Raw genomic sequence first — 27005 nt, 5'->3', positions numbered from 1 at the left:
TTGCGGATGGGAAATGTCTTGCTTAGGGCAGTTCTTTTCAGCAGCTCCCTTCAACATTCCCTTGGGTTCAAACAGAGAGGAAGTGGTGGGACAAGGCAGTCCTCTGTGTCACTTGAGACAAGGACCCTTTGGGACTTACTGTTTGGTGCCAAGCACGTCTGGTTCCCCTCAGCCTCCGGGCCACGGCCAGGGACAAGTCCCTGCCCACTCTCGTTGCAACGTGCCCCTAAGGAGTCCGAGAAGAAACACAGCCCAAAGGAGCCAAGATTGTTTCCACAGCATCTTTTTTTTTTTTTTTAAGATTTATTTTTTACTTATTTCTCTTCCCTTCCTCCCATGCCCGTTGTCTGATCTCTGTGTCCGCTTGGATTCTTGTCAGCAGCACTGGGAATCTTTGTCTCGTTTTGTCGCACCATCTTGCCGCATCAGCTCTCCATGTGTACAGCGCCAGTCCTGGGCAGGCTGCACTTTTTTTGCACGGGGAGGCTCTCCTTGCAGGACACACTCCTTGCACATGGGGCTTCCCTACGCAGGGGACACCCCCGCATGGCACGGCACTCCTTGTGCGCATCAGCACTGCGCATGGGCCAGCTCATCACACAGGTCAGGAGGCCTTGGGTTTGAACCCTGGACCTCCCATGTGGTAGGCGGATGCTCTATCTGTTGAGCCAGATCTGCTTCCCTCCACAGCATCTTGATCAGTGCTTTTACAGGGGTTGTCCAAATTCGGTCCCTCAGGCTTTAATTCAGTCAGCATTCACTGCTGCCGGCTCTGTGTTGAGCTCGATGCCAAGTGACTAGATACCAGTGAGTAGAAGATACAGCCCCTGTGCTTAAATTGCTTAAGTCCTTATTGGCACAGAATGTTTAAATTGGCAATTAATAGTACTATAAGGTAGTGGCATTCAAACTGTGTTATACAGAGTTCATCAACATTTGAATTCATTCTGTATATGTGGTTTTTGTTTTTTAAACTGTAGTTTACAATTAAAGCAACTTTCACATTCGAGTTTGCTGAGATGCATTTTAACCTGTTGGAGACGGCCAGTTAATGAACTTGCACTCACTGCAGGGTGTGTCTGGGACTGACCTCAGGAAACCTGCTGTCTTAATGTACATACGTGATCTCAGAAAGAGATCACATCAGGAAGCAGGCCCTTCTCAACCTGTTTAAAATTTAGGTTTGCAAGTGTCACACGTGCTCCACTCTCAGATGCCAGGCAGGGCTGACACACATTGGCAAGCACACACTCTTGTCCTAGTTTAAGAATTAATAGCTCAGTAACAAACAGTAGTAATAATAGTAACCCTAGAAAGTTAATGAAATATGATGCATGTGCTGCATCTCCAGTAATGGCTTGTAGTCAAATGCACTATTAGTTCTACAGCAAAACATGACTGGTGAAGTCAGCAGGTAAAAATAAAGACCGTAAAATCGCTCACATCAGTTCAAGTCAGATTTTGCCACCAAGTGAGTTTGCAACAAACTTTCTAAAAAGCAGGGAGTGGGAACAAGTAGATGTGGCTCAACAGTTGAGTTCCAACCTCCCACATGGGAGGTCCTGGGTTCAGATCCTGGTGCCTCCTGAAAAAAAAAAAAAAAACAGAAACGAATGAAAAGGCCAAGTCAAGGAAGCTGATGTGACCCAGTAGTTGAGCACTGGCTTCCCATATGAGGTCCTGGGTTCAATCTCTGACCCCGGTACCCAAAAAAAAAATTCCATTTTCAGCACATTTTTAAAAAGATTTTGGAAATGCTGGTGAAGGAATGTGGACCTATCCCATTATTATCCCCATTCTATAAATGAGGTGAAGTACATTGTCCAGGGTCACCCAGCTAGTAAGTGGAAGAGCTAGAATTCACAGCTAAGCGACCCGGTCCCAGCTCTGGGGTCCTTGCCGTTGTGCGCCCGGCCCCACTAGCGCAGGCAGATGCCAAACCTGTCGGTGTCATGTATGTGTATTTATAGTAAAAAATAGGAAAAGCTGATAGACCCTGCCAGTGATTGACCTTTGGAACAAAAGTTTCATTCTATGCTTTCAAATTTTATTGAAATTAACGCAGTTTTGGAGATTACAAGGCAAGCTGTAAATATATTATTATTTGCTAATACTAATCTAGGTGAATCAATTTAGTTATTGAATCTTTTCTAAGAATACAATTGCCATTCCCTAATCCTACTTTAAAATTTCTTGGCCCTTTTATCTCTTGATTTGTAATTAAATGTTACAAATTATCCAAACTAGAGTTAGTACCTTTAACTTTGTAGTTCTTTGTACAGTTGGCATTTGAACAGAGGGTTTGTCGCTAAAAGCCATGGAATGCCACTGCTGCGACTTTGCTGTGAGGAAGTCGAGTGCAGTGAAGGCAGGAGAGGAGCCTGTGTGTGCCTGGGAGTCAGGGAAGGCACAGAGCTGAGATAATGCTTGACCAAGGCTTAAAGGAAAATGGAATTTCCTAAGCAAACAGGCTCAGGAAATAACATTCCAGGCAGGGACTCAAGTATGTAATGACATGGGGTCACAAGTCTTTATTCTAGGAACAGCACATAGCTAGTAGAGCATAACATCTTCATTGGGAAGTAGATAATGAATTCAAACATTCACTAGTTTTCTGATTACAGATATTCTAAATGAAAGGTTCAAGATGTGTGTTTACTCTGCTGACTGGTCAGAGGTTTTTTTTTTTTAATTGAGGTAATTTGCAATGTGAAATGCACAAGTCCTAAGTATACAATTGATGGATTTTGACAAGTGTGTAAGCGCATGTAACTCCTGCCCCATCAAGATGTAGGACAGGGAAACGGACTTTGGCCCAGTGGTTAGGGCGTCCGTCTACCACATGGGAGGCCCGCGGTTCAAGCCCTGGGCCTCCTTGACCCGTGTGGAGCTGGCCCATGCGCAGTGCTGATGTGCGTAAGGAGTGCGGTGCCACACAGGGGTGTCCCCCGCGTAGGGGAGCCCCACGCGCAAGGAGTGCACCCATAAGGAGAGCCGCCCAGCGCGAAGGAGGGAGCAGCCTGCCGAGGAATGGCGCCGCCCACACTTCCCGTGCCGCTGTCGACAACAGAAGCGGACAGAGAAACAAGACGCAGCAAAAAGACACAGAAAACAGACAACCGAGGGAGGGGAGGAGAATTAAATAAATAAATAATAAATCTTTTAAAAAAAAAAAAAAGATGTAGGACATTTTCATCACTCCAGATAGCTTCCTTGCCTGGGCGAGTCCCCCAGCGGCAGCCCCAAGGCCAGCACTGCTCTAATTTCTGTCCCCATAGATGAGTTTTGCTTGTTCCTAAACTTCATATAAAAGCAATAATACAGTATATTCTCTTTTGCACCGGGCTTCATTCTTTCAGCCTGATGTTTTTGACATTTATTCATGTTGTTCTGTGTACTAGTAGTTCATTCTTTTTGTTGTATAAATTTATCACAGTCTGTTGTTCCTAGGTTTGGGCTTTAATGAATAAAATTGCTATGATTATTCTTGTAGTGCCTTTGTGTGAACGTATATTTCCATCTTTCTTGGGAAAATACCTAGGAGTGAAGTAATGGGTCATAGGTAGGTGTGACTTTACCTTTACTAAAAACTGCCAAATATTCCTCCAAAATGGTTTTACCATTTTACACTCCCAGCAAGCAAATGAGTGAGTATTCCATTTGCTTGACATCCTTGCCGGCGATTACCGTTGTCAGTCTTCTTAACTTTAGCCATATTAGCAGTATATAAGCATCTCATGATTCTAGTTTGCATTTCCCTGGTGACCAACGATATTGACCATCATTTTCTTTTGTAAGTCATCCTTTGCAATGTATCTGTTCCTGTATTACCCATATTTTAATTGGGTGGTTTCTCTTTTTAACCACTGAGATAGAGGAGCTCTCTATATAAATCCTTTGTCATATATGTATTACAAATCTGTGAGTCTGTGAGTTGCTTATTCATTTTTTTAATGGTGTCATCTTATGGTGAAGTTTTGGTAAAATTCTTTTTTCACTTTTTTTCTTTTGTAGTTAGTACTTTCTGTATACTAAGAAAATTTTGCCAATTTCAAGGTTGTGAAGATATTCATCAGTGTTTTCTTCTAGAAGCTTTATTCTTTAGCTATTACATTTAGGTCTGTGATCCATTCAATTTATTTTCATATATGATGTAAGGTCATGGTTTGTTATTTTCCCCATATGGACATCCAGTTCCAGCACTGCTCCAGTGCCTTTGTTAAAAAATCATTTGGTCGTATATATATGGGTCTGTTTTGGGTCTCTCTCTGATTTCTTTGTCTCTTTGCCAATAAAACATTCTTGGTTTCTGTCCTAAAAATGGGTCATTTTAAGCCCTCCAACTTTGTTCTTTTTCAAGCTCATTTTGGCTTTTAATTTCAGAATCACATCAATTTCTACCCCAAAACCTACTTGATTTTTTTTTCCAGAAGTGCATTGAATCCTTGGTCCAGTTTTGGGAGAATTGATATCAACGTTAAGACTTCCAATTCGTGAATATGGTCTATCTCCATTTAATTTCTTTTAGCATTGTTTTTGTTTTTAGCATAGATTTTTTGAGCACATATTTTGTTAAATTTATTCCTAAGAATATTTCATATTCTTGGATGCAATTGTAATAGAACTGTTTTAGCTTTCATTTTCCAATCGTTTTTTTGCCAGGATATAGAAATAAAATTGATTTTTCCTTTATTGACTTGTATCCTGCAACCTGTTGTTGTGTGTGTGTGTGTGTGTGTGTGTATTCCTTAGAATTTCCTACATTCATAGTTATATCATCTGCAAATAAAGATGGTTTTACTTCTTCCTCTCCAGTCATTTCTTTTTCTTGCCTATTGCACTGACTATGGCCTCCAGGAAATACTGAATGGATGTGGTGAGGAGGTTCCCCTCTGCGTTTGTCTTTAACCTTTAGATATGATGTTAGCTGGCTGAGCCACCTTCCCTCTCTTCCTTGTTTCCTGAGAGTTTTTATTGTGTGTGTGTGTCCCTTCTTTTCTTCACTGCAGTGGATTATAAATGAGCAGTCAGGACCAGACTTATTTCATTTAATATATTTTAAACTTTAATAGTATTATAATCTTACTAAGATCTTTCCAGATAATCACGTATAGATATATATCACTCTTTATAACATGCATCCTAATTTATTTAACTTGTTAGTTATTAATGGACATTTAGGTCTTTTCCAGTACAATATAGTAATACTCTAAGTTTTCAATACTTGTACAATTATATCTGTAGATGTATGCTGTAATTCTTTGTATAGAATGAAAATCTTTTTCCTTTTTTAAGATTTATTTTTTTATTTATTTCTCTCCACTCCCCTCCCCCCAGTTGTTTGCTCTCTGTCCATTCGCTGTGTGTTCTTCTTTGTCCACTTCTATTGTTGTCAGCCGCACCGGGAATCTGTGTTTCTTTTTGTTGGCGTCATCTTGTTGCATCAGCTCTCCGTGTGTGCGGCACCATTCTTAGGCAGGCTGCACTTTCTTTCATGCTGGGCGGCTCGCCTTACAAGGCGCACTCCTTGCACGTGGGGCTCCCCTACAGAGGGGACACCCCTGCATGGCAGGGCACTCCTTGCGCGCATCAGCACTGTGCATGGGCCAACTTCGCACGGGTCAAGGAGGCCCGGGGGGTCGGGAAACGGACTTTGGCCCAGTGGTTAGAGCATCCGTCTACCATATGGGAGGTCCGCGGTTCAAACCCCGGGCCTCCTTGACCCGTGTGGAGCTGGCCCATGTGCAGTGCTGATGCACGCAAGGAGTGCCCTGCCACGCAGGGGTGTCCCCACGCAGGGGAGCCCCACGCGCAAGGAGTGCACCCGTGAGGAAAGCCGCCCAGCGTGAAAAGAAAGAGCAGCCTGCCCAGGAATGGCGCCGCCCACACTTCCCATGCCACTGACGACAACAGAAGCGGACAAAGAAACAAGACGCAGCAAATAGACACCAAGAACAGACAACCAGGGGAGGGGGGGAAATTAAATAAATAAATAAATCTTTAAAAAAAAAAAAAAAAAAGGAGGCCCGGGGTTTGAACCGCAGACCTCCCATGTAGTAGGCGGACACCCTATCCATTGGGCCAAGTCCACTTCCCTTTAATTGTCATTTTGATGTTCATTTTATGTTTGTTAGTCTATATTGTTAAGAATAGGTTAATTTTTCTTCATAGATAATAAAATATTCATGATGTTTAATCCATATCATGATTAGTATGTGTTATTTTGAACCTATTTTACAAACGTCTTTTTTCTTTAAAATCCAATAGAATAAAAATAATTTTTTAAAATCCAATCGAATATATATTTGATAATTGTCCCTTTGAAATAAGTTCTAAATTCTGCTTATGTGACTTTGCTAACACCATTATCATGCTGTGCCTATAGTATTTTGTAAGTTTTTAAAAAAATATGCTGTTACCTGTTTGTTCTTCCAAATTATGTTCATAATCTATTTGTAAAGTTAACAGGGATTCTACTTAGTTTTGCATTAAATCTATCTGATAGCCTAGGTGGTATATCCATCTGGGTATATTTATCTCCCTAGCTCAAAACCCAGGACATTTCCATAATTTTTTTATGACTTCTGTTTTTCCCTTATAGATTTTATAATTTTCTTTAAATACTTGTCTTGCCTCCCTTAGTAAGTTACTGCTCATTCAGAGCTTTTTATTACAGCTATAATGCTACCTAATTTCCATCAAATTCTTTAGTTGTATATTTCTGTATATGTGAATGAATATAGTTGCTTTTTAGGAATTTATCTTGATTTTTTCCAAGCCTTTTTGACAGACTGCCTTGGATTTTCCTAATGCAGTTGAGTCACTTTTAAAATAAGTTTTCTTTCGTTTTCAGTATTAGCTATGTACCTTATTTTCTCAAGTTATCTGTTGCCAACTTTTGTATTAAGTAGGTCCTTGATTACTTATGTTTTTGTTTCCATTAAGTGTAATGTTGGCTGTGTATTTTAAATATATTCTAAAGAAGCCTTCTGAATGGATTATAATTACTGAATATTTTAGTGACAGTCAAAGTAATTATTTAAGTCTTAATGATTTTCTTGTTAACATGATAAATTTGTGAATAATTTTGTTAGGTTTATGCTAGTCCTACATTCCAGAGATAAATCCCTATCTGGTCATAATTGATAATTTTCTCAAGGCTGTGTGGTATGTTTTGTTTGTGGTACTTCATTTGGAATGTAGTATTGTTCATAATTAAGAATTTCTTCATTCTGATGGTTGGTTTCAGGATCAAAATAATACTGATTTCCTAAAATGAGTTGTCATCCACCCCTGCCTTTGATTTGGGTATTTGGTTTCCAGTCTTCTGCTCTTATGGATGTTTTATCAACACCTCAAAGCAAGCATGTCCAAAACTGACTTTGTAATGCTTAACACCAGTCAGATTTGACTCACCTTCTGTGATCTCTGTGTCATGTCCCTGGCCAGCAAGGGAGAACCTTCAGCGTGTCCTCCTCGCCCACCTCCCCTCACGTCCGTTCACCCAGGTCCTGGCCTGTCTTGGCATGTGCCTCCTGCCTGTTCTCGTGGCCTGAGTCACACCGTCACGTCTCACTGGAACTCCCCGTCAGCCTCTCCCTCCTCTCCCGAGCAGAGTCTTCCTCATCCGCGCCTCCGGCAAGAGGTTATTCCTTCCTTTGCTGTCCCAGCTCTGTGCTGGGTTCCAAGTCACAAGGCGAGCGAGACTGACACATGCATCCTTGTGGGGCTCCACTTCTAGTGGGGGAGAGAAGGGAAAACCCAAAGCTACAGTCGAGTCATCAGTCAGCTCTCCTCTAAAGGAAAGCATCAGCGGGCAGAGGAGTATAGCCTGAGAAAGGATCCCTCGGAAGCTGCAACCAAATCAAAAAGAATGAGGGCAAGAAGGGAGGCCCCTTGCAGCCCGAGGGCTCCAGCGGGTGCAAAGGCCCCGACGCTGCGGCTGCAGGGAGCAGGGGCGTTGAAGAACGGGAGACCCGAGCACCCAGAGCCTGCCGGGGCCGCGAGGGGCCCCCGCAGGAGCAGGGGCGTAAGCGTTACCTCTGGCTCGGTCCGGAGGGTGTTTGGAAGAAGGGCCGCGGGGGCAGGGGAGTCCGGGAAGCGCCGCCTGCAGTGGCCCCCCGGCTCTGGAGAGGGAGTGAACCCCCAGCCCTGTGGGGGCTGGAGCCGCAAGGTGGTCAGGAAGGTGCTGGGGTTCCCGGCCCGAGCACCCGGGCAGATGAGCGAGAGGTTTGGAAATGGGGGCAAGGGAACCCAAGTGTCCCGCGCGGGGCGTTTTAAATTGGGATCTCTCTGGAATGCTGCTGCTCCACGGTTTGCCTTGCCACAGCCGCAGCCACGGGGCTATTTCTGGCCATGCGTCCTCTGCCCTAAACCCGCCAGCGACCTTTCCCAGGCCCCCCAACCACGGCCCTCTGGCCTGTGGGCTGACCCTCCCCACCTCACTCTGGCCCCTCCACTCCTGCCCCGTCCTCAAGACCCAGCCTCTTGCGGTCACCTCCTGGCCATGTGCCCACCCCAAGGCCTGCGTGCACGCCACGCCGGCTTTTCTCGCGCCTGGAACGCACTTCCCTCCTTCAGCTGCCTCCTCCCGCTCCCTGTAAACCCCACCTCCCCACAGAGCCTGGCGTAGCCCTGTTCACTGTGACGCGCTTGCTGTATTACCAGAGACTGTTAAAACAGGAAAACAAAAGGACCGATGAAACTCACCCGCGATGTCCAGTACAGGTCCCGAGTCACCAGTTAGCTGTAAGGGCGGCAGCGTTTTTAAGACGTGTTAAATATTGGTCGGTAAAGGCACAAAGAGTGGTGATGGTTCCAGGACTGGGCTTCCCTGACCCTGCACTCTTGACATTGTGACCAGAAAAGTCTTGGTTTCGGGGGCTGTCCTGTGCCTTGTGGGATATTCCACAGGGTCCCGGGCCCCTACCTGGGAGCGGCCTTGGGCACCTCGCTGAGTGTGCCGCGTGCTCAAAGGCTTCTGGCATTGCCGTGCACTCTTGGCTTTGACGCCGGCCAGCCCTGGGCCCAGGCCTTGGGGGCACCTGCAGGTTTGAAGCAGGCAGCGTTTTGGACGGGTCACCTGAGCACCTGAGCACCTGGTGGAGGAGAGCGCGAGATTGACAGTAGCGCGGTCAGATAAGAAGCCGGGGCGGTTGTTCAGATAGATGAGGGTGAGGGCCCAGGCCGGAAGGGACCATGGGAGAGAAGAGCGGGGGAGCAACAGTCCCTGAGGCCGGGCCAGTGACAGGACGCCGCAAAGAGGGAGGAATCCAGGGGGGAATTCTAGCTTTGGTGTCCACAAACATGACGTCTCGTGGCCAGCAGGTAGTGCCACCAAAAGATAAAATTCAGAATGAGGGCTCAGATTCAGGGGAGCATGGTGACTTCCGTTCTGGGTGTGTGGGATTCACAAATGAAGACGTCTAGGAGGCAGCTGGGGGAGCAGAAAGGAAGGCCAGAGGACGAGATCCAGGCCGGCGGTTCAAACCTCAACATGGCACGTAAAGCTTGGCATCCTGGAGTAAAGGTGCGACGCACCTGGAGGGCACAGGAGAAGCGTCCTGACGTCTGTCCAGCGTCCTAGGGACACTGGTGTGCATGGGGCTTGGAAGTGCCAGCCAGCCCTACCGGTAGTTATGTTGGCAGTGATGGGGGTGCACACATACTTGATTGCCCTTCGTTTAGGAAAGGACACGAAGCGTGGCAGTCGTGAGCTGCACATGTGATTCGTGTTTGGTCCACGGTGGTACCTGCCAAGCAGCTCATTTCTGTGTCTACCTCTGACGTGCGCTGGGCCCAGACGTGTAGCTCTGCCTTGTAGCTGCATTGCTCGGCTGCCTGCCTGCCTTTTTAAAATGGAGCTATAGAAGGAAGATTACATCAAAGTCCACGAATCTAAAGTCTACAGCTAAGTGAATTTTTACATTCGCGTGTATTCTAACCACCGCGCAGCTGCACGTGGACTGCTTCCATCACCCCAGGAGGCTTCCGCATGCCCCTCTGCTGTCTGAACCTCACCCCCAAGGTAGACTCTTGTCCTATGTTGGGTCCCCCAAAATAGAACCCTAGGTGAAGATGTGCAGGTTTATTGAGCAGTGCTGGGGGATTTGGGCAGGGGAGGGAGCCTGGAGACTAGTGGGGCTGGGAGCTTCCCTACTGGAGGCGGGGCCCAGGCTGCCTTGACTAGCCTCCAGTGGCCCCGGGCAGGCACTGTCCATCCAGGGGGCAGCTCCCTTGCTTGGAGGAGGACGGAGCCATCGGGACCCAGCCCTCGGGAGTGAGCGCAGGTCTCCGCCGCCCCAGCTCGGCTCCCCGCAGCTGCCAGCTCTGGGCGGCTCTCCCCGCTCCCTGCTTCTGGGGCGCTTGGTTCTGGGAGCCTCTTTGGTGCCACACCCCTCAAGTGCAGGTGAGCATGATCACCTAGTGGGAAGTGGTGCCAAGTGGGGGTGCGGCAGAGTCAGAGTTTAATAGAGCGACTGTCTCAGCCGACCCTGAGATTCCCCGAAACCACCCTCCTCCTTCCTTCCTCCTCCTCCTCCATCAGCCTGTGACTCACTGGCCACTGGCCGTGAACACTGCCGCCCCCGGGCACGGCCTGCCTCCAGCCTGTCTACCCGGGAAGCTCGGCTCTCCTTATGACTCAGGCAGTGACTTCTCCCAGCCTCGGCCCCACATCTGAAACGGGAGGAGGCTGGCAGCCATGCTCCTCCCAAGCGAGAACGTGTTGTTCAGAGCACTTTGCTCAGGCCGTTCTCTGCCTCTGTGAAGTGCCCCCTGAATGGCACGTGGTCAGCAGCCGGGTGTCTGCCTGGGGGAGGTGGGTGCAGGGGGCGCAGCATACATGGGGCGAGTACTGGTGGGCCACAGGCTCTGGGGCCGCCAACGCGGCTGTGGGTCCTGGCCCTGCCCCTCGCACCCGGGCTTGGGGCAGAGTGCCCCTGCAGAGTGGGACACATTTTCCCCAGCTTTGGTGAGGGTGGGGTCCACCAGGACGTTTTCAGAGGGCTTTGATTTCTCTCTGTTCTGGATCCATAGCAGCTAGGGAGAGCTGCCTTGATGAGAATCTTCCAGAACCCAGATCACATGCCCTCAATGACCAAAAGTTCCCAGGATGGTCCCAAAACAGCTGCAGGCTGGGCCGCTCATGACCAAAGACTGAAGGGGCACACGGGGGGGCCCCCCCTGGATTCACTAGCTATTAGAAACAGGCCGTGGTTAGAGCTTAAGTGGGTGATTGAAGCGATTAGCAGGGCTCCTGGCTGTGGCCCCGATGTGCTGGAGGCTGCTACTTCTATATAATACAATGAAAGTCAATTCTAGAGAAAGGCAGTTTTAAAAGACATGCAGAATTCAATCCAACAGACCCAAGATTACTATTTAAAACTGCTCTAAACCTTTTCGCAATGCTCTGTCCCGACTTACCTCACGGGGAGCTGTGGGCGCCCTGTGCACTCTGCACAGCTGCTCCTCCTGTAAGGCTGCACCTGCATGGAAGGGTAACTTTCTGGTTTGTTGAGCACTTCCCCTGGGCAGGGGCCCCTCGTGTGTCCCTGCAAACGTTGGCTTTAATCCCCTGGGACCGCAGGCTCTTGCCTGCCACAGGGCCTTTGGTACAGCAGGTGCTCTTTCCACTGCACTGCGTGCCCCCTTCTCTTACCCAGGTTGTACGTCCACCTCCCAAGGTGGTGCTGTGGCCACAAAGCCACTGCCGTTAGAGCTCTTAGAGACTCCAGCCACCTTGGTTAGAGCCTCAGGCCACGTACAAGGCTTTCTTTCCAATTGAGCAGTGCCCAAAGATGCAGTAACTCTGTGCCATGCTTGTTTTTATTACTGTGAGCACAGTAACTTCCTAATGTGGTCCTTTGCTGAAAACAGGGTTTTAATTTTGAAACGAGAGTGTCCTATCTATATCAAGCCCACTTTGTGTTCCAAGAAGGGAATAAATCCGGAAGAATGCCAAATAAGGGAAATTCGGGAGCAACGGCAAAAGGCAGGCAGGCAGGAACGCTGGTTTCTGTTGTTGGTTTTGCTTCTGAGCAAAGCCTCATCCCAAGGAAAGACAAAACCGTGAAAGGAAAAGGCGCTTTTGAGTTGAAAGCACTAAGTTTGAAATCTTCTAGTGTGGTAGCAACTTGAGAGTAGACACCAAACCTGAACTGTTCATTGCTAGGTCCCCAGAGAACACGGGATAGCCGGAAATCTCACCTGCAGCAGGGCAGAGTGTGACTACGGCAGGTACACACCTGAGAGAGCTGAGTGCACTGGCCCACATGTGCAAGAGGGTTCATAGCCACGGTTTTGATGACCAAGAACTGAGACAACCCACTTGCCCATTAGCAGCAGAATGGTTAATATTCCTGCAATGAAATGCTCTACAACAATAAACAAGAACCAGCTACTGCTGGACACAAGCACTGGGATGAGTCTTACAGACGTCGTCACACACAAGATGCCAGGCACAAAAGTGCTCATAAAATAGAATCCGTTTATATGATGCAGTTTATACAAAGCAGCCAAGAGGAGACTAAGGGCGCAGGTCAGAAGAGTGGCCAGTTTGGGGTCAGTGTCAATGGGCAGAGGTACACGAGCGCCTGCCGGGTTGCCAGAGACGCTCCATCTCTTTATGTGGACAGTGTGCTCTGCAGGTTGCTGTATATGTTACTCCTCAAGGAAAAAACACGAAAATGCTTCCATCGTGGAAAAAATTGTCATACTGCCCCTAGCAATTTTTATGTCTGTAACCCGTTTGTATAAGATTTTAAACATAAATTGCCTCATTTTGATGGAATGGTCTTCAGGCCTCAAATATTCTATTGGGGGGGAGAGATTTTGCCTGACCATTAGCAGAAACAAAAATAGAGTCTATTCTTTGCTCTTTAATTCACTAGCTTGACACCCATCTTGTATTCAGAGGAACTGTGCCTGCTGTGTAAGGGTGAATAAAAGCTTCAGTACTTACATCCTCTCCCAGAACAAAAGTGGGCTTTATTTTGATAGGTCTTTCTTACTTAAAAATTAAAATCCTGGGAGCAGATGTGGCTCAAGCAGTCGAGCGCCCACCTCCCACATGGAGATCCCAAGTTTGATTTCTAGTGACTCCTGAAAAAACAAAAGCAACAAGCAAAGCAAATGATAAAACCAACTCAGGGAAGCCAGGTGGTTCAGTCTGAGCTCCAGCTTCCCACGTACGAGGCTTCAGTCCCTGACCCCGGGACCAAAAAAAAAAAAAAATTTAAATCCTGTCGTTTGCAAAGTAAAACATTAGGGAATTATCATGTACAAAGAAATAAGTCATTTCATAGGGTTTATACGGCATAGAAATAGAAAATTCATATAAATATGTGAAGCACATTTCCTTTTTCTGTAAGCAAACAATAAACGAGGGGGTTTTTTGTTTAAAGAAATATATACAATATCATAAAATATTTCCTACATCGGAGGGCCTCCCTAAATATTTGCTGATGGGTTGAAACCCACCTCCGCTATTTAAGAGCTATGTTGCCACAAGCAAATGATCCCACCTACCTGACCTGCCTTGCCTTTTTAACAAAATCCTTCAGCAAATACTTACTGAGCTCAGTGCTATGCCGAGTGCTGCTTTGGTCCTTGTAATTTTCTGAGCTGCGTCTTCTCCCCACTTTCCAGATGGGAGCTGGGGGTGTGGAGAGGCCGAGTGACTTGTCCTGAGGACATGGCGGTCAGTTCCTTCTCCACGCCTGCCTGTCCAGCCCCCTGAGGCCATGGAGAAGCAGTGCTGGAGCAGACAGCCCCACAGCAAGGGTCAGCTACTAGGAAAGAGTGGGGAGCGGCAGGCTGCAGCAGGTTAGGACGTGGCTCCGGTTTTGTAAATATGATTTGTATATTTTACAGAGATGGGAAATACATTGTTAACTAGTGGTAGTTCTAAGTGATGAGATTGAGTGGCGGTTTTCCCTTTATTTTCTTTGCAGTGTCTTAATTTTTCTACAATTAAATGTGGACTTTTTTTTTTTCTTTTTTTTTTTTAATTTATTTAAGAAGTTGTGAGTTTATAAACAGTCGTGCATACCATACAGGATTCCCATACATCGCCCCACCGCTGACACTTTACATGTTCTGACATTTGTTACAAATGATGAAAGAACATCGTCATAATATCCCTGCTGTCTGTGGTCTGTCGCTTATGTTTATGTTTTCCCACAAACCATCCTGTTATTAACACTGTATTTTAGTATTGTGTGTATGTTACGGTTCAGAGGAGACCATTCTCATGTCTGTAGTGTTAACCATAGTCCATCGCTGGCCTCTGAGTTCTCTGTGTTGAACAGTCCCCCTGCCTTGCCCAGTCCAGCCACAGTGGCTTCCAGTTTCACCACAGAGCTGTGCTGACATCAGCTCAGTCATTTCAGAAGGTTTTCATATATCCAAAAGGAAAAGTCACCGTGGACTTTTTTTTTTTTTTTAGATAAATAATAGAAGATATTATTTTTAAAAATGTCCCAAATCACAAAACTGTTAAGAGTCCAGAGCATATGTTGGGCCTGCTGGAGCTTTTGTTTTTAAGACTGGTTTTTTGCCCTGCTATGTTGAAGTCAAACCCCAACGCTTCTGCTGTGTGCCCAGAAGATGAACTGGGCAGCGGAGGAAAGACAGAGTTCCAGGCTGACAGAAGAGTTGCAGGAACCGTACAGAGAATTCCTGCATTCCCTTCCCCCCAGAATTGCTAACACTTGTTAACTCATAAATGCACCGGGTTAATACTTTGTCACATTTGCTTTATGGGCATCTCTGCATATTCATATATGTCATTTTTTTCTGAACTATTTGAAATTAAATTGCCGGTATGATGTCTATTTACTCCTAAATACTTCAGTGTAGACTTCACCAAAACAAGGATATTCTCTTTCTTAACCACAGGAACATCAGGAAATTAACACCTGTACAATACTGTTAGCTAATCAATGGATCCTATTTAAATTACGCCAGTTGTCCACATGGGGTTGAAAAAGAAAATCCCAGATCATCAGCTGTCACATTTTAGTGTCCTTGAAGCTCAAACAGTTCCTCAATTCTGAAAATACCTCTGTATTTCCACTGAGTAACGCGCCGTGGTTTGTCAATCTGAAATGTTATCTTGAGTTTTCTCACAATCCGTTGTATTTGGAGTCTCCCTAACTGCACTGGTGTTTTTCACCTCACCAGCCTGAGAAGGCTGCTGCTTCGTGCAGTGGCAGAATTCCAGCACTCTACAGCGTAGGAACTGCCTCCTTGGAATCAGTGATTGAATTACTGCCTGTGTGTATCCAGTTTCCTTTATGCCTCTTCGTGTCTGTGACTGTCCTTGAGGGTGGGGGCCGCCGGCCTCCTTGAATCTTCTCTGAGCAGCTTTCCTACCCAGCCATAGCTGCCCAGAGGTCCCATCTGCTCGTCCTTTCTGGTAGAAGAGGCCGAACTGCCCCAGAGATTGCACTGCTCTGGGTTGGCTTCCCTTAGGTGGGCACTTGATTTATTTATCACTGACCTCTGTCCTAAGAAATAGTTTCCAAAATTATTTTTTCCTGGAATCGGGTGTGGCTCAAGTGGTTGAGTGCCTGCCTCCCCTATGGGAGGTCCCGAATTTGGTTCCTTGTGCCTCCTAAAAACAAAAAACGCCTCAAGGAAGCCAGCGTGGCTCAGTGGTTGAGAACCAGCTTCGTAGAGGTCCTGGGTTCAATCCCCAGCCCCTGATACCTAAAAAAAAAAAAAAAAAGGTATTGCTTCCTGATATTGTTGTGCTTCGAAACACAGTAGTGTTTTATCCTTTAGAGTGTTTGAAAAGTATCTTCTTGAGAGCTCAGAACTATTTAACTTTTCTGGTTTACTTGTGGACACAGTTATCATACTTTGTGGAAGTCTGCCTTATTAATCTGCAAGGAGTATTTAGGTTGTTTTCCTCCTATGGTTAGCAAGGGTTTTTTTTTTTGGCTTTCATATAAAGGTAAAAATATGGAATGTGTCGCAAATTTGCATGTCATCCTTGTGCAGGGACCATGCTAATCTTCTCTGTACCTAGCAACTATTTTTAAATGACTCTTTCCTTACACTTAAAGGTATCATCTTCGTCTTTTGGACATGGTAGCTTGGTGGTTAATTCAGACAATGAAACTGTACTGAGTGCCTGCCATAGACTGGTGGGGCCATGGCAGTCAGGTCTGGCATGTCCAGGAAGCTGCGTGAGTATCTGCTGAAGGAATGAGCAGACGACAAGTAGGAAGGGACTTTGGCTTGCATAGAGGTTACAGTGTCATTGAGGAAGCCTGGAAGCAAACCTGTGAGCCAGGACTGTGGCAGCACGAAGCTGTGGGGGCCAGCCCGGGTGTCTGAGAGACCAGGGGTACCCAGACCAGGGCAGGGCTCCCTGGGAAAGAGACAGGGTGGGGGTGGCGTGAGAGAACAGTGTGCATTTAAGGTTTATTTTGGTTTATTTCTCCCCACACCCTTGTTGTTTGCATTTGCTGTGTCTGTTTTTGTGGGTTGGTCTTCTTAGGCGGCACTGGAAACGGAACCCGGGACCTCTCATGTGGAAGAGAGGCACCCAATTGCCTGAGCCTCCTCTGCCCCCTGCTTTTTGTGTCTGTCATTATGGTTTTCTCTGTGTGTCTCTTGCTGCGTCATCTTGTTGAGTTATCTTGTTGAGTTAGCTCGCTATGCCAGCCCATCGCGTCGGCTCTCTGCCTTGCTCGTCCTCTTTAGGAGGGGCCAGGAACCGAACGCGGACCTCCCACGTGGTAGTTGGGAGCTCATTCCCCTGAGCCACATCCACTTCCCCATTGAAAGCTTTTAAGCAAAGAAATAACCTGATTGGTTTTCCACTGTAGAAATGTTATTCTGGCACTCAAATACAGAAAGATTTAGAAGGAGGGTGAAAATCCTAGAAAACGGGGAAACAGGGAGGAGAAAAGCAGAGGCTCCTGGACTGAGCCTGGGAAGAGATGTTCCTGGTCAAATCGTAAGCAGAAAAGAGCTTGGCATTCATTCTTTGCAACAGCTCAAGTAAAAGCTGAATTAAAATTGTCAGTTCTGGAACAGTCTGGTTATTTTTCATTTGTTTTAAGCGTGTTTTCTCCTCCTAAGCCACCTTTTTCCTGTTACATGAAGGAAGCTGGATCCAAGCTAATGGGCTGGACTCGAGCATTGAAGAGCCCTCTAACTCCCCCAGACGACGGGTTTTTGAGCTGGGTCTCTGTATTGGCTCAGACAGCCCCTGAGCCTTCTGGAATCACACGCAGAGACGTGCGTGGGTGTGCCTGAACTATGGAGGGAAAACCCGTCGTTTACATCACAGTCTCAGAAGTTTATGACCCAAAATGACTAAGATCTAGTCCACCAGCCTCATTATTCAGATAAGGCAACTGAGACATGAGATGAAAAGAACTTGCCCAATTTTATATGCAGATTGAGTAGCCGAGACAAGCCCGAGTGCAGGCCTGTGCTCGCCACAGCCTCGTTCTGCCGCGTAGAGGACGTCGGGTGCTTACTCGACTCTTCCCGCAGCCTCCGTGCAGCCAGCCTAGAAGCCTCCGCCCTCTGGATGGGCAGGCTGCTTTCTGAGCTGCCTTCCAGGGAGGCTGCGTTTGGAAAAGCAGGACCTTAGGCTACTAAGGAAAAATACATGTCCAAGAGAAAGGAGAGGCCCGGGAGGAGAGGAGGGCAGGGGTTAGCAGCTGGAGGACCTGGGTGGTACCCCGTCCTGGACTGCAGACCCCCAGGACCGTGCTCTCTGGGTAGCCAGCAGTGGGCGCTGCTGGTGGACACCGAGCCTGCTGCCCTCAGCGTTGGCCGCATGGTTTAATTTTACCCAGGAGCGTTTTCAGTGAGAAACAGTGAGAAAGGAGGGAGGTCGAGTAGACCCCGTAGGTGACAGCTGTGAGGGACGCCAGGCTGGGCCCATCTCACCCTTCCCTGAGGCAGCCCAGCCTTTGGCTGCACACTGCTGCACTCAGGCCGACTGCTCCATTTGGGAGTGTGACTGGAACATTTTCCGTGAGTGAGCTGAAATCTGGCCTGTGTCCAGGGGCCGCTCCCAGGTGTCCACACTTTCCCACAGGACAGGCAGGGTGATGGCGGCATCACGCAGGCTCCTCTCTCTGAAAGTGGAGCAGAGTAGCCCCCTCTGCTCCCTGCCATCACCTGGTTTCCAGATTCAGTGTTGACGTAGGGCTACAGGCTCCAGGTACCAGCAGTGCCTGGACAGCAAGCAGAATGCCTGGAAAGCAGCGCCCCTCAGAGCAGTCAGGGTCTCCCTGACCTGGCTGTCCTTCGCCACTCCACCCTTCTCCTGGTGGGTGCTCGGAGTCCAAGGAGAGCACGTGAGAAGCTGCGCTCAGCCAGCGAGACCCGCGGGGAAGCAGGGTGGAACGGAATGGTCCTTTCCATAGAGATGACGGAGCACCACGGCAGAAAGGCTAGTGGGGAAGCTGGTGCGTGCGAGGGTGTGGGCCGCGCAGCAGGACTGACGGAAGGAGGGACAGACAAGCGCACTGATCCCTCCCCACGCCCCTCAGGCTGGTGGCTGTGCGCCGGGCGCCAGGCCCTTTGTGATACAGGAAGCACCGAGGTGAGCAAGATGTCCAAGTGTTCTCCGTCCCAGGAGGGAGGACCCTGGCAGGACGGTGCCCGCGCAGCCGGGCGCAGAGCCATGCTGCTGGAGAGGACGGGGGCAGAGCCGCCAAGGAGGGGTGAGGCAAGGCCTGCGAGCCGGAGAGATGTGCAGGGGCGAGCAGGAGGCCGCCAGGGGTGGCCTGGGCTGGGGGGACGGCGCGGGCTAGCACCCAAGTTACTGTTAGAAGGAAGCTCCTCCGCCATGAGGACGTGCAGATTATTTTGTTGACTGTGGCGTTAGTGGAGTGTGCACACTCTGACTTACATTACAGCTAGGTTTCTCTGATCTCTGTGTTCGGAATGCATCGAGAAGGAAAGGAAGAAAAAAAACAATCTTGTCCCTGGACCATTTGCCGCTTCTGCGAGACAGGCTCTGAGTGCTTCCCCAGCAGCCAGGCCTCGTTGCTCCTCACTGAGTTCTAAGTATTTTTCTGAAACCGAGGAACTCTCGACTCTTTAATTCCGAGCACAGTTGTGTTACCAAAACAAGGAACTGCCTACTAAACACATCCGCCCTTTTCACACCGAGGATGAGACCCTTGTTTCTGTTTTAATTTCCTTAAAAGCCTGACATGAGGCTGTCTCGAGGCAGTTTGGGCAGGGAGGCCTGAGGTGGTGAGGGCCCGGTAGGCACCTGCAGGCGCCCTGGAGGATTTGGTGTCGTCTCCGTGGGCAGGGGCCTCAGTTTTTTGTTTGTTTGTTTTGTTTTGTTTTAATTCATTTTTTAAAAATATTACATTCAAAAAATATGAGGTCCCATTCAACCCCACAGCCCCTACCCCACCACTCCCCCCACAGCAACACTCTCTCCCATCATCATGACACATCCATTGCATTTGGTAAGTAGATCTCTGGGCATCGCTGCACCTCTTGGTCAGTGGTCCACCTCATAGCCCATACTCTCCCACGTTCCATTCAGTGGGCCCTCAGAGGATCTACAATGTCCGGTAATTGTCCCTGAAGCACCACCCAGGACAACTCCAAGTCCCGAAAACGCCTCCACATTTCATCTCTTCCTCCCATTCCCCGCACCCAGCAGCCACCATGGCCACTTTTCCCACACCAATGCCACATTTTCTCTGTGGACCCTGGATCGGTTGTGTCCATTGCACAACTATGTCAAGAGGGGGCTTAGATTCCACGTGGATACTGGATGCAATCCTCCTGCTTTCAGTTGTAGGCACTCTAGGCTCCATGGTGTGGTGGTTGACATTCTTCAACTCCATGTTAGCTGAGTGGGGTAAGTCCAATAAATCAGAGTGTAGGAGTTGAAGTCTATTGAGGCTCAGGGCCTGGCTATCATATTGTCAGTCCAGAGATTCAAATCCCCTAGATATATCTTAAACCCCAGCACCAACTACAATTCCAGTAAAGTAGCATGAAAGTCTTGTGGAAAGAGATCCCATCTGTGTCCAGCTCTATCATGCAGAAACACCAGCTCCAAAGAAGGGCCAACTGACATGGCAGTGAACCCCATCTGCCATGACCATAGAACCTGTGAGTCTCTTTAGCCCTCAAAAGAACAAATACCTGGGGTTGTATCTACTTTATCTGTCTCTGAGACTCTGCTCAGGTGTGCATAAGGGCAATCCTTCTGACAACCTCCAGACTCTTTTTTAGAGACTCATAGCCATATAAACTCATTTCTCCTTTCCATTTCCCCCTTACGTTAGGTCAAACAGCATTTTAAACTCCTGTTATTATATGTAGACAGGGATATTCTGCTGGTCCGCGTTGAACCTTTAATTCAAGGTCATTTTCTAGTTGCATCATCAGCTGGTACTTGGTAGTGATCCCTCAGTGCCAGGGAGGCTCATCCCCGGGTGTCATATCCCACGCTGGGGGGGATGCATTGCATTTACATGCTGAGTTTGGCTTCGAGACTGGCCACATTTGAGTAACATGAAGGCTGTCAGGAGGAAACTTCCAGGCACAGTGCTGCTCTAGGCCTTGTTCTTATTTCAGGTGTATAGGCTCACAAGCGTAGTCATTAGTATCAGGGGCTCACTGTTGGACCCTCATTCCTTCCTGGTCCTTACCATTGCACCTGGGGTACTGCCGCTGCTCTCCTAAGGACCACGACAGAGCACCCCCAGCCAGGAACCCAGTAGCCCCCCTGCTGTTGTTTTTAATTGTTGCCACTATGAGTATATCCAAACATTACCATGCACCCTGGACATATGCCCTGTATAACTTCCTGTCAACCATATATCACCTGTCAATAACATCCTATACCAGTATTCCTCCGCTGCCATTGTTGAACCACTCTGTGATCCAAAACTTCCTGAAAAGTGAAGCCCAATATAATGTCAGGTTCCCTTACTAGTAAAATGGAATATAGCAATGGGTTTAAAGGTTAGATATAGAATACGTATTGATTTGGAAAAATTCTACATCCTGTCTTTTTCTTTTCTTTTTTCCTAATTATTAAGCTTCTCTTCATAAGAGCCTTAGATAACAGTAATTCATATATACAATATACAGTACTCCCACACATCCACCATAAAACCTTTTCCCTTCCACAGCGATATTCTTATAACTTATTCATATCATATTTACTTAAGCTGATATACAGACTGTGAGACAATAGCTTTCAAACAAGGTGACATCTGTGCTTACATTGTGGTCCATACTTTAGGATATACAGTTTTCTAAATTTTTAGTTATCCTATGTTTTACATTATGGTTTACATTATTAGTCTGTCTTCCCCTATATGTTTTTGGTGTAATATTACATGTTTTATATTCATCCTTGTGTACTCTCGCGAAACTCCTCTTACCCCCACATTTACCTTGGTTCCATCCATTCAACATCCATTTGCCCCTCCCCTTGGGGTTCACAGCGACAGCAAATCTCCATTTCCCGAGGAGCCACATCCAGAGATACTTGCAACAGTGTTCAGGGCCTGACTTGCTCAACTGCCCTAATGCCCTGGGAGCCACCCTTTCTCACGAGAGATACAGTTCCCTCTTTTTTGATCTCATTAGTCCTCCCCAGGATGTGGGTCCACCCCCACTCTCACTACTTGGGTCTCTATCCAATGGTACAACCCACCCTGGCAAAATGAGCATTCATTTTGCTCATTTGCACAGGAGTCCGTCCCATGTCAGACCATCCCCTCTGAGCATCCTAAACAGGTAACCCTCTTAATTATATGTTGATACGATTTTCTCAGCATTTTACTCTCAACCAACACCAGACACTCTCCTATGTTCGTATGTTGCCCCTCCCTCCCCCCCATTTTTTGGGCACTATTACCCATCCGCTCATCCCCAGCCCCCCTCAAACCCGCAAAGCCCCACCCAAAGGCAACCCCTTGCCCCCATTTTATCTCTTCTTTGTGCTCATACTTAACCGCCAGCTCATCATATATTCCACCCCTGCAGACGTCGGCTCACATCCTTCCTCCACCCCCCGATTTCCTGTAAGCCTATCGTTCAGTCTCTAGCTCTCTGAGGCAGCTTGCTTATTTCTTATCATTGAGGTCATGTAATATTTGTCCTTCAATGCCTGGGTTGCTTCACTCAGCATAAGGTTCTCAAGATTCATCCATGTTATCACGTGTGTTTGTAGTGTATTTGTTCTTACAGCCGAGTAGTATTCCATTGTATGTATATACCACATTTTATTGATCCACTCATCTGTTGATGGGCATTTGGGTTGATTCCAACTTTTGGCAATAGTGAACAATGCTGCTGTGGACATTGGTGTGCATATATCGGTTTGTGTCCTTGTTTTCAGTTCTGCTGGGTATATACCCAGCAGTGGAATTGCTGGGTCATGTGGCAAATCTATGGTTAGTTTTTTGAGAAACCGCCAAACTGTCCTCCAGAATGGTTGGATCCTTCTGCATTCCCACCAGCAGTGGATGAGCGTTCCCATTTCTTCACATCCTCTCTAGCATTTGTATTCTTCTGTTTTTTTCATAGCTGCCAATCTTATGGGAGTAAGATGGTATCTCATTGTAGTTTTGATTTGCATTTCCCTGATAGCTAGAGATTTGGAGCATTTTTTCATGTGCTTTTTAGCCATTTGTATTTCTTCTTTGGAGAAGTGTCTGTTTAAATCTTTTTCCCATTTTTTAAATGGGTTGTTTATCTTTTTATTTTCAAGATATATGAATTCTTTATATATGCAAGTTATAAGTCTCTTATCAGATATATGGTTGCCAAATATTTTCTCCCATTGTGTGGGTTCCCTTTTTACTTTCTTGACAAACTCCTTTGCGGTGCAGAAGGCTTTAATTTTGAGGAAGTCCCATTTATCTATTTGTTCTTTTGCTGCTTGTGCTTTTGGTGTGATGTTCATGAGGCCATTTCCTATTACAAGGTCCTGTAGATGTTTCCCTACACTGCTTTCCAAGGTCTTTATGGTCTTGGCTCTTATATTTAGGTCTTTAATCCATCTTGAGTTGATCTTTGTAAAAGGTGTGAGATGGTAATCCTCTTTCATTCTTCTACATATGGATATCCAGTTCTCCAGACACCCTTTGTTGAATATGCCACTCTCTCCCAGTTGAGAGGGTTTGGTGGCTTTATCGAATATTATATGGCTATATATATGAGGTTCTATATCAGAGCTTTCAGTTCGATTCCATTGCTCTGTGTGTCTCTCCTTATGCCAATACCATGCTGTTTTCACTACTGTAGCTTTGTAGTATGTTTTGAAGTCCGGTAGTGTGATTCCTCCAATTTCGTTTTTCTTTTTCAATATGTCTTTGGGGCCTCGTTTTTATGTCATAAGCTAGCCGAGCTTACCAATACATGGGGCAGATTCCCATCATAAGGAAAATGGACATTTTAGCCAGTGTTATTCAAGTTACATGACACACAGTCTGGAATTCAGCTACAGGCGTTTTCTCTCCTGGTGCTGACAGTCTTCAGCAAGCTGAGCGCTCTGCCCTTAGAGATACGTACATGTGTCAGATTGTCTGTCATTTGCTAAGCTTTTATACTGTTACTGCATGGTTATGAAATTTCCATGGTCACATAGAACTTGTTTAGGACATCTCTTCTGGTGGTTGTTGGGCGAAATGCTAAAATTCTCCAAAGAGCCACCTTATGATTATTCTGAAAATATTTAAAGTCTGCTAGAAATATTCCCTGGTGTTTTGGAGAGAGTAATTAAAATTGAATTGTTAGGATTTCCATAAGCAGACTAGTTAAAATTAATGTAGATACTCTTTAAACATTTAAAGACAGCCCCAGTAAGGAGGGGAAAGCCTGTTACCTGTCAGATAACAAACTTAGAGAAAGAAATTTCCACCCTAATAAAGCTTGTGGCAGAAATAAATCATTGGCTTTACCACTAGACATACAGACCTGCAACTATTAATGCTTACCTTAAAAGCTTTCATTTTACTTTATATAAAATTGCACCCAATTTTGAAATAAAAGTGTACTGCATGTTTTCTGGTTCTCTAATAAGCCTCTCTGAGTGGAAGGCAACCACCTACCATAGTCACAGTTGTGTGTTCTCACGAGGCTCTCAGCCAGCTCCAAAATCCACAGTACGGAAGGACTTCACTGGGAGTTTTTCCAAATCTGTGCTGTAAACTGAGATCTGGCACCCAGAAGATGTGCTCTGTTCCAGGTGTGAAGGTTTGGCATTTGACATCAGCTAGGGCTGGCTAGGTGAGCGCCACAAACAGCAGGCCCCGGCACAGGAGCTTCACGTTGCCAGACATTTAGCATCTCAGGCCGAGCTGGTTCCTTGTATTGAAAAGAATACTGCATAGCAAGCAGCTGTCCTGAATTGCCAAGAATTGAGGGAGTGAGCATCAGAGTGAAAATATAAAACCCTTTTCAAGGACCAGCATTGCTAACAGGAAAAGTTCATTTTAAAGAGGAAGTTCTGTTTGTTCCAGTGTCTGGCACGTAGAAGTCACAAAAAAACATAGAATGGCTGACCCACTGAATCAGACCTGAAGACACGCTTTACTGATGAAAGCGCTTGTGCCTGTATAACCGCAGCCCGCGCACGCCCGTGCAATCCGCCACGTCAGGACCAGGTGGTCCAGGGTGCTTTCTGCTGACTGAGGGGCCGTGTACCTTGTGACAGGGGTCCCCACAGTTAGTCTGCAGGCCCCCCCCCACCCCCCGGGAGTTGCACCGTCACCGCCCAGTTCCCATGCACAAGTGGTCTGTGGTGCGAAGGGCGTGTGTGCCTTGCCTGCAGCCACCTGTTGCAGGACGGGCGCCAGCCTGTGACCCTGACAGCACCACACCGTACAGCCAGCCCGTGTGGCCTGCGTTCCTCCTGCGTCGCGTGTGCTGGGGTTAGGGCTCCTCAGGGACCACTAGCACAGCATGACCGTTTCTGGTTTTTTCTCTTCTCTCCTCTGCTACAGATAGCGCTTCGGTTTTAGCTGCTGCTTTGAAGCACTCAGCTTTAACCGTTGAAAGTGTGCTCTAGTTCCAGGGAGAGTCCTTTGACTTGAAAGCAGTATAGACTGTGAATAGCCATGAACTAGTTAATGAACATTAATACATGGAAAATAGATCCCATCAGTGTACATAAAAAGTAAAAAACTAACTGGGTTTTTCAACTACCATGCCAGCTTGAGAGCATGTTAATTTGTGGTGTCCATTACTTACAACCTCCTTCATAAAATGGTCCCAGTCAGCTTATCCTGGGATTCCTGGCACTGTAAATTCCTGATTTTATTACAGATATTTTCTTTCTCTTCGGTATCAGTTTAATGAGGCATAAGTTTATGGCATATGTAGAATACACAAGCAGTTTATAGCATTCACAATTTTACTTACTCATCACAGATGGAAAAACCAAGGCTCCAAACCAGCCAAGAGCCAAATATGTGGCAGAGCCAAGCGTGGCCTGTCTGACCCAAATACGTCGAGTCGGACTCGTAAAAAAGCAGGTGCTCTTCTGCACCTGCCGTTAGGGCACAGCCTGTGCCTGCCTCCCACCGCACCTCGTACTCACTCGCGCAGGTGTCGGGTGAAGCCAGGGTGTTTGGAGAATAGGGTTTTATCGTTACCGGACTATTATAACCCTTTTAAAATGTGAATGTGCTTTACTGCCTGAATCAGTGAGTGCAGCACAACCAACAGTCTGTCTGCCTGTGAAGTTCTGGCTGTCTTTCCTGCCGTTTGCTGCCTGCTCACTGCCTTGGCCTCAGGGCCCCTCCCTGTTGGGGCCACTCTTCTCCCAGGCCCCTGCCCCGCTTCTCCTCACCTCAAGCACGCCTCTGCTCCAGTAGCACTTCCTCACGGGGCCTGACTTTCCTGCGTGAAACTGCAGTTTCCTCCCCCCACCCCCCACGCTCCACCCCCTTTTTGCCTTGTACACAGCCACCTCTAGCACACTGTAATGTTCAGTCTGTCCGGCTATTGCTTCTTTCTTCCACGACAGCATTAGCTCCACAGGGCAAGGCTCTTTCTTTTGTACCTAGAATAGTGTCTGCACCAAGGCAGGGTTCAATAATATTGACTGAAGAGGGGACTGATAGAAAGCGTGCAGCGTGTCAGCTCCGCTCACGGGTAGGTGGCGGTTACAGGAGTCCTCATCCTCACACCTGATTGTTTGGAGGGTTTTGCGCTAGAAAGTGTTTAGTGGCACGTGGCAGGCAGCCTGATTTGGGAGAAGGAGTGGTTTCCGCCGTCTCTGCTGTCGCTGGAGCCTTTGAACCTCAAGAACTGTGTGTCTCTCTTCACTAGAAAATAAAGCATCTTAAAATACTTCCCCTATTTTAAAACAAGCAAGAAAAGCCTTTCTTTTCAGAAGTAGGGTCTAGTTCTAAGGAGAAGCGTTTCCTCCGGTCAGCCTAGGACAGGTGACCGAGTGCAGGGGGCTTGTCTTGGGGGGAGCTGTCTTTCTACCCTGTGTCTTGGGCAGAATCAGGGCTCATGCGGCGCTGCTTCCGGTCTAAGCCCAGGTCTCAACACCCACAGCGCTAGGGTCAGCGAGGCAAGCGGGGCGCCTCGCCAACGCCCTTGTTGGAGGGAGAGCGCTTGGGCAGGGCAGCACCCTGAGCACAGGTTGCCAGAGGACACACGCACGGGGAAGGCCTGCGATTCCACACGTGCTCGAGGGAAACGAGCTCGCCCCCGTGGCCTGTTTCCTAGGTTGGTTGCGACAGCTCCATCTCACGTTCCTGTGGCGCCCGTGCTTCCTCTGTCCCGGCCCTACCACGGGCCCCGGGCATTGCTTAGGTGCTGCCCCCGCCCCGCCGAGGCCCTGAAAGGAGCAGGCTTGTTCATCGTGGAACCCCAGGATTTAGCACAGTGTTGACGTGGGCGGGCAGGCAGGGCGGTTGGGAACCCGTATACGTGCCCGGGCACTGACTGAGGTTTCTCTTCCACAGACTGGAAGCCAGCACATCTACCAGCCCGTGGGGAAGCCAGGTAAACGGGGCCCTGAA

General features: G+C 47.5%; 1 protein-coding gene and 1 pseudogene across 30 annotated transcripts in view; one reads left to right on the top strand and one right to left on the bottom strand.

Moving 5' to 3' along the window:
* The window catches only part of PTK2 (protein tyrosine kinase 2), a 327553-nt gene that overhangs the window by 288294 nt on the left and 12254 nt on the right, over positions 1 to 27005 (top strand). For all 30 annotated transcript variants that reach the window (XR_011645712.1, XR_011645713.1, XR_011645711.1 and 27 more), the window contains one exon: positions 26949 to 26988. Coding sequence is in view for 26 of the 30 variants with exons in the window: in XM_071208058.1 (XP_071064159.1) it covers positions 26949 to 26988 (40 nt within the window). In the remaining 4 variants the exon portion in view is untranslated. The remainder of the gene's footprint in view (positions 1 to 26948; positions 26989 to 27005) is intronic.
* Positions 15961 to 16075, bottom strand: LOC111762963 (U6 spliceosomal RNA; annotated as a pseudogene).

The sequence above is a fragment of the Dasypus novemcinctus genome, chromosome 14 (assembly GCF_030445035.2).
Source record: "Dasypus novemcinctus isolate mDasNov1 chromosome 14, mDasNov1.1.hap2, whole genome shotgun sequence".
NCBI classification, from domain to species: domain Eukaryota; kingdom Metazoa; phylum Chordata; class Mammalia; order Cingulata; family Dasypodidae; genus Dasypus; species Dasypus novemcinctus.
This window is presented reverse-complemented; position numbering and strand designations above follow the sequence as displayed.